Here is a 14,607-nt window from a genome sequence, read left to right as displayed (position 1 = left end):
GGAGCGGCTTTTAAATCATGGACGCTCGCAGCACGGAGACTGTCACCGGCGTATAAGACGACCCCCGACTTTGGATGCATTTTTTTGCATCCAGAAAGTCGTCTTATACACTGGAAAATCCGGTATGTGCCCCCCCCCGTCCCACAAAAAGAGCTTTCTTTTGGTGGTATTTGATCGACACTGTAAAAAAAAGAGCTATAAAACATATCCAATATAAAAATAAATCATTTTTTCCCCATAAAATTTAGGCCTATCAATATTCTGCTACATATTTTTGGTGTATATTGATTGGTTTATGCAAAAGCTACAGCATCTACAAACTATGGGATATATACTCAAATTATTATTTATTTCTCCTTACCAGGATTGGAGACGATCAGCAAATTATAGCGGGACTGTGATATTGCAGTGGACAATCTGACAAACCTGTCTCTTGTCCAGTAAAAAGTCTAGGCTTAGGACACCATGCACAGCTCTCTCTCTCACTCTTGTGAGAGTTTGCCAGGAAAGGAGGGTGGATGAGTCATAAGAGGGCCAATGAGAGCTGCAGAGCTGGAGGTGTTCCTCTGTGTAAATCCAGGAAGTGAACAGGCAGCAGGTTCAGCTGCCCACAGTTAAAATGGTTGCTGTCAGACTCGGTGGAGGGAGATTTCTGCAGAATATTTGTACAGAATCCCAGTATATATAAAATAATATGCAAAGTGGTTGGAGGGAAGCTTCAGAATGGCAAAGATGTTTTTATTACACATTATGTGAGCAGACTGCAGTTCTTTTAATGCAGGGAATGCAGTAGTAGGGTACAAAATGTTTTAATCTAAGAACCAATTTAACTTGTATTGTAGAATTGAGGGGCATTCGTGGCTGTTCTGAGCTCCTCTTTATCATGCTGATGTTTGCTGCACTTACTGTAGGACATCTCTTTGCTCCAGGTTGTATTTGCCCCCGTTCTTCATGGCGGCATTGTGTATGGCCTCGATGGCACGATCGATGGATTGGAGAACCACGTCTTGTTCCTGCACCTGGAAATGAACAAAGACCTTGTTAAAACAGGAACATGCGCCGCTCACCACGGGCAATGCCCAGGGCAAAAGTGGTTTCTGTGAAAAGATCAACATTCAAAAGATGGTTGCAAAAAAGAAAAAAAAAAAGAAGTATAATGGCAAAAGCATTGCTATCCACAATAGCACATAATAGTGGACCTAACATCAGAGATAGTTCTTTCTAGTCAAGTCCATGTAGCGGTCAATGATTTGTATAAAAAAAAAAAAACACCCACACTATATATATATATATATACATACACACATATATATATATATACACATACATACATACATACATACATACATACATATGTATATATATAATCCCATATCCCACTCTCTTAATACTTTCAAGTCCATGCCAAGTAGGGTTGTCCCGATACCACTCTAATACCGAGTACAAGTACCGATTCCCCCCCCCCCCCCCCCAGTACTCGCCGATACTTTTTTTTTTTTAATGTCATGTGACAATTTGAATAATGGGCACTGACGAATGGATGGCACTGATGTCACTTATAGGTAGGCACTGATGGGCACTTGCATAGTAAATGACATGAATGAGGAGAGGAGAGCCGCCGCAAGTTTTACAGGCAAGTGCTTTATTCACAAAGAACTTGCCTGTAAAGTTGCGGCGGCGTAGCGTAAATCCCCCGGCGCAAGCCCGCCTAATTCAAATGAGCCGGGTAGGGGGCGTGGAACATTTAAATTAGGCGCGTTCCCGCGCCGAACGTAATGCGCATGCGCCTTCCCTAAAATTTCCCGACGTGCATTGCACTAAATGACGTCATTGGTTTCGACGTGAACGTAAGAAGCGTCCAGCCCCATTCACGGACGACTTACGCAAACAGCGTAAATTTTTAAATTTCAACGCGGGAATGACGGCCATACTCAACATTGGTTGACCCTCATATAGCAGGGGCAACTTTACGCGTCGCAAATCTAACGTAAACATCGTAACTTCACTGCGTCGACCGCGCGTACGTTCGGGAATTCGCGTATTTTGCTAATTTGCATACTCGACGGGGAAAACGACACCTAGCGGCGAAAAAAAATTGCATTTAAGATCCGACAGCGTAAGAGCCTTACGCCTGTCGGATCTAATGGATATCTATGCGTAACTGATTCTAAGAATCAGTCGCATAGATACGACGGCCCAGATTAGGACTTACGTAAGCCCTTTGAGAATCTGGGCCCGAGTCTACTTCCCAGGCTCACAGATGACAAATCATCAGTCACTCTCACATTGCTACAAAGTCATAATGTTGCAATGTGATCACTGGGGAAGAGAAGAAGTGTCTGTATTGCTACAGCGGTTCTACCCCAAATACCAACTCTTGGCAAAGTGACTATTGGCAACATTTATTGACGTTTTTGGAAAGAATATACAAAACTGAAGCCACAATGTTTCTTTTTTTGCCCAGAGGAAATTGCCTGACAAACCCCCCCCCCCCCCCCCCTTTAAAAAGGCTAGAAGACACGTGAGACCTTTAAATGTAGCAAATCAAAAGCTCCGTTTTCTTTGAGCACAAAGCAGATAAAACGGAACGATGGCCGTCGCAGAGGTTAGCGCACGCAGTGACATTTAAGTCGCAGTTGTGTTTTTTAGGTAACTGTGGCAACAAGTTACTTTGCAGTACCGTTAGTGTTGAATTTCTCCAAGCTGCTCATGGTTTTTTCTCTTTTTTTTGTACTACAAGGCAAAAAAGAAAAAAGAAAAAAGGAAGCCTGGCATATTGCATGCACGTCCTCATGTGAAAGACGACATACAAGGTCAGATCATCACTGTGCTGTATATAACCTGTGCAGAGAGCAGAGATGTGGGAGGGGCCCAGCAGGCTCCACCCTCTACGGGCTGCCTGCACAAAAAAAACAGGAGGGGGCGGAGACAAGACCAGTCACCCTGCACAAAGAAGAGAGAAGAGGTCTATTGCAGGGACCGCCATTTTATTCTCTAGGGCAGGGGTCCTCAAACTCCGGCCCGCCAGTGTGATTTACACGGCCCGCGGACTGCCCCTTTAATATCGCAGCAATCCCCCTCCCCTCCGCTACCCATTTATCACACAAGATTACTAACATGGTAGGTCTGGACAAAAAGGCGGGTCTTCTGAGTTAAGCGGTGGGGCGGTTTCAGCAAACACCTGCCTTCCACTAGCAGAGTCCCGCCCTTTGTCCGGACCCACCATGCTTCGCATCTTGTGTGATTGAGGTAGCAGAAAGGCGGAGTGCTGGGATGTTATAGAAGGGGCAGCAGTGTAATATCGATGGGGGGGGGGGGGTCTGTGATGGGGGAGCTATGCGAGGAGAGGAGTTTGTGTTGGGTGGGCTTTGTGATGGGGGGAGGGAGTCTGATGGGGAGGATCTGCTATGGGGGTCTGTGATGGGGGGAGGGGTCTGTTATTCTGGGATTTGTGATGTAGAGGAGTTTGTGGTGGGGGGGCTTTGTGACTTTGTGATGAAGAGAAGTTTGTGTTGGGGGGTGATCCGTGATGGGGGAGTTCCATGATGGGGGGGGGGATCTGTCATGGGGGAGCTATGTGAGGAGAGGCGTTTGTATTGGGTGGGCTTTATGATGGGGGGGAGGGAGTCTGATGGGGAGGATCTGCTATGGGGGTCTGTGATGGGGGAGGGGTCTGTTATGGTTTTTTTTTTGATGGAGAGGAGTTTGTGGTGGGAGGGCTTTGTGATTAAGAGAAGTTTGTGTTGGGGGCGCTCCGTGATGGGGGGGGGGGAACTGTGAGGAGAGGAGTTTGTGTTGGGTGGGCTTTGTGATTGGGGGGGGGGGGGTGAGTCTGATGGGGAGGATCTGCTATGGGGGGGGGGGTCTGTTATGGGGGGTTTTTGATGGAGAGAAGTTTGTGGTGGGGGGGCTTTGTGATGAAGAGAAGTTTGTGTTGGGGGAGGTCTGTGATGGGGGATTTCTGTGATGGTGGTGCTATGTGAGGAGAGGAGTTTGTGTTGGGTGGGCTTTGTGATGGGGGGGGGGGGGGAAGTCTGATGGGGAGGATCTGCTATGGGGGGGGTCTGTTATTCTGGGCTTTGTGATGGAGAGGAGTTTGTGTTGGGGGGGCTTTATGATGGGGAGGAACTGTTATGGGGGCTTTTTGATGGAGGAGTTTGTGGTGCTGGTGGTGGGGGGGTCTGTTATTGGGGGCTTTGTGATGGGGGTCAGGGGGGCTTTGTGATGGGGGTCAGTTATTGGGATCTTTGTGATGGAGAAGTTTGTGTTGGGGGGGGATATGTGATGGAGAGGAATCTGATGGGGGGAGTTCCGGATGAGGGGGGTCTGTGATGAGGGGGGCCTGTTTTGGGGAGGGGTCTGTGATGAGGGGAGTCTGAAATACTAATAGGTTTACATTGATTAAAATTGTTCTTTATTTTAAACATTGTATTGTTTTTGCCTGTTTTCTTTTTGCACTTCAAATAAGATGTGTGCATAGGTTCATATTTTTTTTTAAACTATAGTCCGGCCCCCCAACAGTCTGAGGGACCGTGAACTGGCCCTTTGTTTAAAAAGTTTGAGGACCCCTGCTCTAGGGTGATAGAGAGATTATATATATATATATATATATATATATATATATATATATATATATATATATATATATATATATATATATATATATATATATATATATATATATATATATATATTTATATTTATATTTGGAGGTTCTAGGAAAAAAGAAAAAAAAATAATAAAGAGGCTCGGGGCTGTAGTGTTTTTTTTTTAAATATGCACAAGATTATTTTTTTGGGGGGGAAAAACAAGCAATCTACACTACCAGTACTGAAGGTTAAAACAATAAAAATGATTTTATCCCTTAAAACCCCCTCTTTCCCTGTGAATGCAATCTATGAAAGGAGAGGTGTACACATGCATGACAAAATGCGATCATCTTGCTTTATTACCAATCACTTGTAACACTGGAAGACACAGAATACGGTTTTCCATTTGGATTGCGTCTCTGTAACGCACGCAGACATTCTAGAGAAAGCAGCTGCCTCCAATATGTGAATATGTTCAGACATGATTTGAAAATAAACTTGTCTTGTTAAAAATAATGCAGCCACTCGGTCCCAGAGCTGGTGACGGGCAAGAGATTGGTGATAAACGTCGGAACGAAGAAAAAGGACTGGAGATATAATGACATCACAATGGGAGAGACAAGGAGAACACAGCTAGAGGCAATCTTCACAGACTGGAGGAATCTCCGAGGTTCTGTCCACACAATTCTGCAAGGCTGGGGAGAGTCGGCTTGTATTTGATAAGCTGTCAGCGCGGTGACACGCAGATCTTCAATGTAGGCCGGCACAGAAGTACAAATTCTCTCTACTACAGATATCTGGAGGACGGTCTATTTTGTACAGTGAGCGCACAAAATGCAATAACCTGCAAGGCAGAGACCTAATTACTTGTGTCTGTTTTTCTGTTTGTTGGCGCTCCATTTGGGAGAAAAATAAATAAATAAATAAATAAATAAATAAAATAAATAATGGAGGAATCCGATAACATCCTGCGTCTGCATGCTCGGGATGATGTACTAGCCATTACACACCATGAACATTATTTCCTAAGGGTGACATCTGATGGCAAACAACTCCCCGAGAACAAGAGATGGAAAATATCTGCCTGCTTTCCCTCAACAAAAGAAAAATAAAGCATTGTTTGTCGTAAACGTTTTAAAAATGTAATAATGAGTGCCTCCAGCTTTTAGAGATTCTCAATATGGCTTCCTAGGAGACTGAAGGGGCCCAACGGTGGCCGGCTCAAAACTGATATTGGGGAATCGATGGCAAGCGTAAAAAAACGAGTTCCACCTAAAAATGGAACTTCCTCTTTTTGGACCCCCCCCCCTTCCGTGTCAATTTGGCACCTTTCAGCAGGGAGGAGGGAGCAGATACCCGTGTAATCCAGGCATTTGCTCCCACTTCCGGGCATTGGTCGCCACGGCAACCTATGCCACATCTGATGCCTACTTTGTACACCCCCCGCTGTCATCTGGGAGACACACAGGTCCCAGAAGACAGCAGGGACCAGTGGTATCGCGCAGCGCAACTCGTGCATGCGCAGTAAGAAACCAGGAAGTGAAGACACAAGGCTTCACTTCCCAATTCCCTTCCCAAAGATGGCGGCGCCGAGAGCCGAGGGACAGATCAGCTTCTGGTGCCAACATCACAGGCGCCCTGGACAGGTAAGTGTCCATATATAAAAAGTCAGCAGCTGCAGTATTTGAAGCTGCTGACGTAAAACATTTATATTTTTTATTTTGGCAGAACTCCGCTTTGAAGGGCATATCCACCTAACCAGTTCTGCTCTCACATCTGTGGACCTGAGCAACTTTTACATTTCAGCTATGACCGGTTTATTTGGCAGTAACTTCGTTCACCTTTACAGGAAAAAAAAAAGTGAACGGTGGAAACCTCCCCACAACCTCCTGATCCCCACTGTACTTGCCTCAGGGGTTGCCGAGCTGTCAGCACCCCTGTAGAAAAGTCCAGAGGTCTAGGGATTTGAAATCTCTGATCCTCTACTTCATTCTCATTGGTCCCTGAAATGCTGACGGAGAAGAGCGAGGATTTCAGAACCATGAATCACTGGGCCAGCTGCAGGGGGGGGGGGGGGGGTGGTGTTAGTTAAATTTTCAAAGATCAATTGCCCTGGCCGCACACTACAGGCTCGCCCAAGTAAGACTAGGATCCAAAACATGCCTGTGCTCACCCCAAGTCAAAATACAACTAAAGCAGATCTTCACCCCCACCCTCATTTTTTTTTCTGTAAACTGATACTAAAAAGGTTCCCCCCCCCATTAAGAAAAACAAACATGTTGTACTTGCCTGCCCTGTGTAATGGTTTTGCACAGAGCAGCCCAGATCCTCCTCTTCTCGGGTCCCTCTTCTGTGCTCCTGGCCCCTCCCTCCTGTTGAGTGCTCCCACAGCAAGCAGCTTGCAAGAGGGGGCATCCGAGCCGTGCTGCAGCTCCGTGTGTCCATTCAAATGCGGAGCCATGGCCCAGTTCAGCCCCCTTTCTCTCCTCATTGGCTCACTGACTTTGACTGACAGCAGCGGGAGCTGCTACTGTGTCTAAACCAATGAGGAGGAGAGTCCCGGACAGCCAAGTGTCTTGTGCAACAAAACTGGATCGAGATGGACCTCAAGTATTGGGGGGGGGGGGGCTGCTGCACCCTTTAAAGGGGAGTTTCAGCCTTTTTATGTTTATTAAAAGTCAGCAGCTACAAAAAGTGTAGCAGCTGACTTTAACAGACACTTACCTGTTCCACGGTCCAGCGATGCGGCCGTACAGAGTGTCGCTCCTCTCCTCTGCACCTCCATTCACATCCTGGGCACCTGGCCATGACAGCTTTAGGCTTCACGGCCCGGGCACGCACTGCGCTCCCAGAATGGACAGACGAGCTCCTGGGACCGGCCACGCATCCCAGGAGATCGCATAGGAGGGAGGGGCCGCCTAGGGGCAGAGGAGGGGTCGCATAGGCGGTCCCTACGTGGAAGTAGGAAGTGGAACAGGAAGTTCAACTCCTACTGAAGCCCCCACTCCCCAAATGACATGCCAAATGTGGCATGTAAGGGGGTGAGGAGTGCTTAAAGTGGAAGTTCAACTTTTGGGTGGAACTCTGCTTTAAGCTTAACAAACAATGTTTCAAGACAATGTTTGCACGTTAGAGCGGCACGATTAATCGTGAAGAATTGAAATCGCAATCTTTTTCCCTTCCCGATCTTCAAAACAGCAAGTCATGATCTTTCTAACATGTGCAGAGAGTTCTCACAGCTGGAAAAACAAAATCCAGGCAGCCTCCCAAGTGGAAACAAAGTATCTTTTTGTTCCTTTATCAAAGAAAAGGAAGTTTAAATGGTTAAAGACCAAACCTTTTCTGACATTTGTTGCTTACAAGTAAAAAAAAATCATTATTTTCTGCTAGAAAATTACTTGGAACACCCAAACATGATATATATATTTTTTTTAGCAGAGACCCTAGAGAATAAAATGGTGGTTGTTGCAATATTTTATGTCACACCGTAATTGCACAGCAGTTTTTCAAACGTAATTTTTTTTAACAAAATACACGTTAATGAATTAAAAAAATGAAACAGCAAAGTTAGCCCAATTTTTTTGTATAATGTGTAAGAAGATGTTACACCGCGAGAATCGTGATCTTTATTCTAAGCAAAAAAAATTGGGATTCTCATTTTGGGCAGAATCGTGCAGATCTATTGCATGTGCATAAAAAATGTATGAAATTTGAAATATAATTTAGAGCCCAATTATCACGGACTGTTAATGCTGACGGAGCCGCGATCTCTGGCAGGGGATCTCAATCTATTTCCCCCTTTACAGCAGGTCCTGGCAGAGGATCGATAACACACTGCAGCAGGAACGGCGCACAAGCTGCCTCCAGCGGTTCTCGCGTCTACACACTGCTGGGAGGGCTCTCTGTCAGCATTCTGAAGAGGAAAAAATTGAAATAAAGAAACACTGGGGAAATGAAGGAAAGCTATACATCTACTTGCAGACAAAAGATTATTATTGCATTCCAGGAGACATCCTCATCTGTGTGTCACAATGTGAGAGAACGTCAGGAAATGTACAGACACGGGACATAAAAAGCGACAAGTAGAACATGAGGAGGGATGAGGTTCGGGTTTGCGCTGCCTTGGGTTTTAGGTCTGTGGTTCTGGTGATATTTGTGCAGATGATTCGCCCAGAAGATTTTATTAAAGTGGCACTTTACCCATAACAACGTCATGAAAAATATATTTTTTTTAGCAAGGAACATACATTCCACACCAATAATTATTCTACCAAAATGTGTGTGTGCTGCAAACTGCCTCCAGCATCCCTCCTGTTTCTTCTTGCTGGAGGCGGCCATTTTGCTGAAGCCCAGGACCCTGGAACAGCAGTAAATCATGAAGTGGAACTTAAATCGGAAGTTCCACCCAAAAAGAACATGCTGAGGGAACAGTTAACCCCTTGATCACCCCCTAGTGTTAACCCCTTCTCTGCCAGTGTGACATTTTACACAGTAATCGGTGCATATAAATGTCAATGTGCCCAAAAATGTGTCAAACGTGTCCCCAATCTGTCCGCCACAATACCGCAAAAAACTAAAAAAAAAAAAGCCATAAATCTTTCCTATAGTTTGAAGACGCTATAACTTTTGCACAAACCAATCAATATACGCTTATTGCGGTTTTTTTTACCAAAAATATTTAGAATTATACATATAGTCCTAAACTGATGAAAAAACGCCATTTACGTCGGGTCACAACGTATTTACATAAAACACGCCCCCATCACATCCATTTGAATTGCGCGCCCTTACGCCGCCAAAGTTACACTACGCCGCTGTAACTTACGGAATGGTGCCCCCGTCGCTGGCACCAGTGGGGAGGAATGGCGCCCCCGTCGCTGGCGCCAGTGGGGAGGAATAGCGCCCCCGTCGCTGGCGCCAGTGGGGAGGAATAGCGCCCCCGTCGCCAGTGGGGAGGAATAGCGCCCCCGTCGCTGGCGCCAGTGGGGAGGTATAGCGCCCCGTCGCCAGTGGGGAGGAATAGCGCCCCGTCGCTGGCGCCAGTGGGGAGGTATAGCGCCCCGTCGCTGGCGCCAGTGGGGAGGTATAGCGCCCCCTCGCTGGCGCCAGTGGGGAGGTATAGCGCCCCCTCGCTGGCGCCAGTGGGGAGGTATAGCGCCCCCTCGCTGGCGCCAGTGGGGAGGTATAGCGCCCCCTCGCTGGCGCCAGTGGGGAGGTATAGCGCCCCCTCGCTGGCGCCAGTGGGGAGGAATAGCGCCCCGTCGCTGGCGCCAGAGAGCGAATTTAACATGGAACAACATTGCGATTTCAGTACACATAAATGTGAACGCAGGCGCCAGGACACAATTTTTAGTCACCACGGCGACCTGGCGTCTGGGATTTGTCGAGCCCTCTATAGAAACCAATCAGTTTCAAGGTTTTATTGTAAAAATTTAATTGAACAAGGTGAAGTTAGAAGCAGATTGGCTCCAACGTAGAGCAGCACCAGATTCTGAGTGCTCCAGTTTTAGTACATCTCCCCCCCCCCCCCCCCCCCATTGTGTCACTGCTAGCTACCTGGAAACAAAAGTTTTTTGGACCAGAATTTTTTTTGGTACTAGACTTCTATACTGTCCTTGTTCTTGCCATCTTCCTCCCAATCTCTTCATGTCACGAGCGACAGATGACAGAGACAATAAATCATCTTTTCTATTCGATTTACTGCCATTGTGCTTCCATTCTACACTAATGAATGAAAAAAGAAAAGTACCTACGCTAACAATAATTACAATGATTAAATCTTCATTGGTTTGATTTTGATAAGCAGTGGATCTTCCATATTCTATTAATCCGACTTAATTTGCCTCTCTGCAAAAACGGATGTAACGGTCCTGTGAAGTGCTAATTAATGTCAGAGATTAATCATAGAGTTCTGCATGGCCGTGCTTGAGCGGGTTGTTTGCACGGCGTTGGGTGCCGCAGCGGGTCAGGGACAGCGGGGGGGGGGCAAGACATGATATTCTCTTGTGCTACATGGAAAGACTGTTCAAGTGCTAAATGGATTAGGTGATGCTTTCAGATCGACTTTATTCAGACAAAAAATATTATTGAGAAATAAAAAACATTTTTCAAGCAATTACAATGGGATTTTTCTGCCTTTAAGATTTTAACTAAACAAATGCAAAAACCACACCGGATTGGCAAGCTGTAATATACTACAATGGGTATAGAAAAAGAAAATGACTCAAATCAGGTGTAGCCAAATCACCTTCTTAACCACTTCAGCCATGGAAGAATTTACCCCCTTCCTGACCAGAGCAGTTTTTGCGATTCGGCACTGCGTCGATTTAACGGACAATTGCGCGGTCGTATGATGCTGTACCCAAACAAAATTGACGTCCTTTTTTCCCCACAAATAGAGCTTTCTTTTGGTGGTATGCGATCACCTCTGCGGTTTTTATTTTTTGCACTATAAGCACCACTAATAGAAACAATGGGGCAGATCCACAAAGAAGATACGCCGCGTAACTTCTAATTTGCTCCGGCGTATCTTTGTTTTGTATCCACAAAACAAGATACGCCTGAAGCTGTGCTAGATGCGACTGGCGTACGTCTTAGTACGCCGTCGGATCTAAGGTGCATATTTACGCTGGCCGCTAGGTGGCGTATCCGTCGATTTGCGCGTTGAGTATGCAAATTAGCTAGATACAGCGATCCACGAACGTACGTGAGTGAGTAACTTGTATAGCGCAGCAAATGCGAACTTAATCGCCTCACGGCGCTTGGCGTCCAGAGTTGTACAGGTCTTTCAGAAGAGGTGGGTCTTTAGCTTTTTCCTGAATGCCCGATGGTTTTCTTCCAAGCGGATGGTCGTGGGTAGAGCATTCCAGAGCCGTGGTCCTTGGACCGAAAATCTTCGTTCTCCTTTCGATTTGTAGCGGGATTTAGGAATTTGGAGAAGGTTTTGGTCGGTTGACCGGAGCATGCGATTGGTGACGTACGGTTTTATTTTCGGAGCTTTTCCCTGTGTACATTTGTGGGTGAGGCAGAGCGTCTTGAATGTCACCCTGTCTTGTACGGCGCATTTTTTTTACGTAGTTTCCGTAAGGCTTTTTTCGGCGTATAGTTACCCCTGCTATATGAGGCGTATCCTATGTTAAGTATGGCCGTCATTCCCGCGTCGAATTTTTCGAATTTTTTACGTCGTTTAGGGCTTTGCATAGAATGACGTTCACGTCGTAAGCATTGGCTTGTTCCGGGTTAATTTCGAGCATGCGCACTGGGATACCCCCACGGACGGCGCATGCGCCGTTTCTAAAAAAATTGCATTTACGTCGGGTCACGATGTATTTACATAAAACACGCCCCCATCACATCCATTTGAATTGCGTGCCCTTACGCCGCCAAAGTTACACTACGCCGCCGTAACTTACAGGGCGAATTCTTTGAGGATAAGGAAAATACGCTGTAAGTTACGGCGGCGTAGTGTATCAGAGATACGCTACGCCGGCCGCAAAAATGCGCCAGGCTACGTGGATCTGGCCCCATATCTGCAAACTTTTATTCTGGGTTTCCTTAGGCCTCGTACACACGATAGGTTAACCAGAGGACAACGGTCTGATGAACCGTTTTCAACGGTCAAAACCGATCGTGTGTGGGCCCCATAGGGTATTTAACCATAGGTTAAAAAAAAGTCAACTTGCTTTAAATTTAACCAATGGATTCCTAACTGATGGGAAAAAAAACGATCGTTAGTAGGCACGACCATCGGTTAAAAATCCACGCATGCTCAGAATCAAGTCGACGCTTGCTCGGAAGCATTGAACTTCGTTTTTTTCAGCACGTCGTTGTGTTTTACGTCACCGCGTTCTGACACGATCGTTTTTTTAACCGATGGTGTGTAGGCGCGACGGACCATCAGTCAGCTTCATCGGTTAACCGGCGACAACGGTCCATCAGACCGTTCTCATCGGATGGACTGATCGTGTGTACGAGGCTTTACACTTTAATAAAGCCGTATGTGGCCCGCGATCCTGCGTGCAGCCGAATTCCCTTGTACTCGTTTCCAACTGACATTTCATCTTCCCTACCTTCTCCGAGAGGTTGTAACAATAAATTTAATACATCAGAAGCACAGTGTTGTTCTCTGGCTCTGAATGATTAGATGCCGTCTCTCTGTTCTCTCTTCTTTTATTATCTGGGGTTTTGGCGTAGGTTGTACGCCGCCTGTCAAGCGGCTGAACATCTTCATGCCACGGGAAATTCAACATTCACTCCAGGGTTAGAATAATTGACTACAATAACTGTCGTCCTCGCGTGCACCGACAGAGGTAAAAAAAAAAAAAAAAAAAAAAATGAAGGCCGTCTGCGGGGACTAAAAATAGCGCCAGCTGTTCCCTAGACAAAACGCATCAAAGCGCAAAGGTAGGATCCAGGTGACAAGTTCGCTCGATGCAATTCTGAGGTAAAGGCCAGCGAAAATCTCTTTTTAATGCAATTGTCGCTCTTGTTATTTTATGAGCATCGTGAGCGGTAGCTGCCATGATTTTCATGATTGCCATATTGATTTTTTTTTTTTTTTTTTAAAGCGCATACAAGGCTGCAAAAAAAACAAAAATGAATTATAGAAGACTGGCGGAGGAGAGGGGCTGCGAGGAACGCGTCTTGTTGTCTCAGCGCAAACAGTGAAAAACAGGAACATCCGTCTGCTTTTTATTATTAATTCAAGCAAAGAAATAGGGTGGGAAATTACGTTATACTAAAAATTGACACGGCCTGGTGTGAACGCGGGCTTATGGCGAGATACTCCCAGTAGGAAATAAAGTCTTAGGCTGGGTTCACACTGGTACAACACGACAGCCCTGCGACTCTTTGCCCTGCGACTTGAAGTCCGACATGCGTCCGACTTCAATGAACAGGGGGCCAGATTCACAAAGAGATACAACGGTGTATCTCCTGATACGCCGTCGTATCTCTGACTTAAACTGGTCATATCTTTGCGCCTGATTCATAGAATCAGTTACGCATAGATATGGCTAAGATCTGACAGTGTTACACTGTGTTACACCGTCGGATCTTATTTTCAATTTGAAAATGGCGCGGGGGGGCGTTTCCGCTGATTTACGTTGAATAATATGTAAATCAGCGAGATACGCGAATTCACGAACGTACGCGGACCCGACGCAGTGTTGTTACGACGTTTCCGTAGCGGTTTTCCCGGCGTATACTTACCCCTGCTTCTATGAGGCGCAGCCAATGTTAGGTATAGCCGGCGTTCCCGCGTCGAGTTTGAATTTTTTTACGTCGTTTGCGTACGCCGATTCAGAAACCCGCGCGTCGCAAGTTACGCTCACGTCGAAACCACTGACGTCCTAGTGACGTCAGTGGGAGCAATGCACGCCGGGAAATTTCGCGGACGGCGCATGCTCATTTAAATCGGCGCGGGAACGCGCCTGATTTAAATAGTACACTCCCCCTAGCCGCGGAATTTGAATTCCGCCGGGGGTTTTACGATCCGCCGCCGCAAGTTTGGAGGCAAGTGGTTTGTGAATTACCCACTTGCCTCTCAAACTTGCGGCAGCGGATCTTAAATCAGATAGATCGAGCGGATCTAAGCATCCGCTGATCTACGTGAATCTGGCCCAGGGATCCTACTAAAGCGGGGGTCCACCTAAACAAAAAAATATTAAAAGTCAGCAGCTACAAATATGGCAGCTGCTGACTTTTAATAAATGGACACTTACCTGTCCAGGGTGCCCGCGATGCCGGCAGCAGTAGACGAGCGTTGCGGCTTCACTGCCCGGTTCCCTACTGCGCATGCGTGAGTCGTGCTGCGCATCTTCACTGGTCCCCGCTGGGTTCTGGAAACTGTGCGTTTCCCAGAACACAGCGGGGGGGAGTGGCATAGATACCCGCAGATTCTGTGGCTATCTATGCCCGGAAGTGGGTGCAAATACCTGTATTATATTGTATTAAAGGTGCCAAATGTGACACCGGAGGGAGGGCAGGGTTCCGAAAAGTGGAGATTCACTTTTTGTGT

General features: G+C 46.5%; 1 protein-coding gene across 1 annotated transcript in view; it reads right to left on the bottom strand.

Moving 5' to 3' along the window:
* The window catches only part of NCKIPSD (NCK interacting protein with SH3 domain), an 89,334-nt gene that overhangs the window by 57,618 nt on the left and 17,109 nt on the right, over positions 1–14,607 (bottom strand). Inside the window, exon 2 of the mRNA XM_040358940.1 lies at positions 907–1,019. Coding sequence (XP_040214874.1) covers positions 907–1,019 — 113 coding nt within the window. The remainder of the gene's footprint in view (positions 1–906; positions 1,020–14,607) is intronic.

This window comes from Rana temporaria, chromosome 7 (genome assembly GCF_905171775.1).
Source record: "Rana temporaria chromosome 7, aRanTem1.1, whole genome shotgun sequence".
NCBI classification, from domain to species: domain Eukaryota; kingdom Metazoa; phylum Chordata; class Amphibia; order Anura; family Ranidae; genus Rana; species Rana temporaria.
The sequence above is the reverse complement of the archived record's forward strand: the minus strand, read 5'-3'. Positions and strand labels throughout refer to the sequence as shown.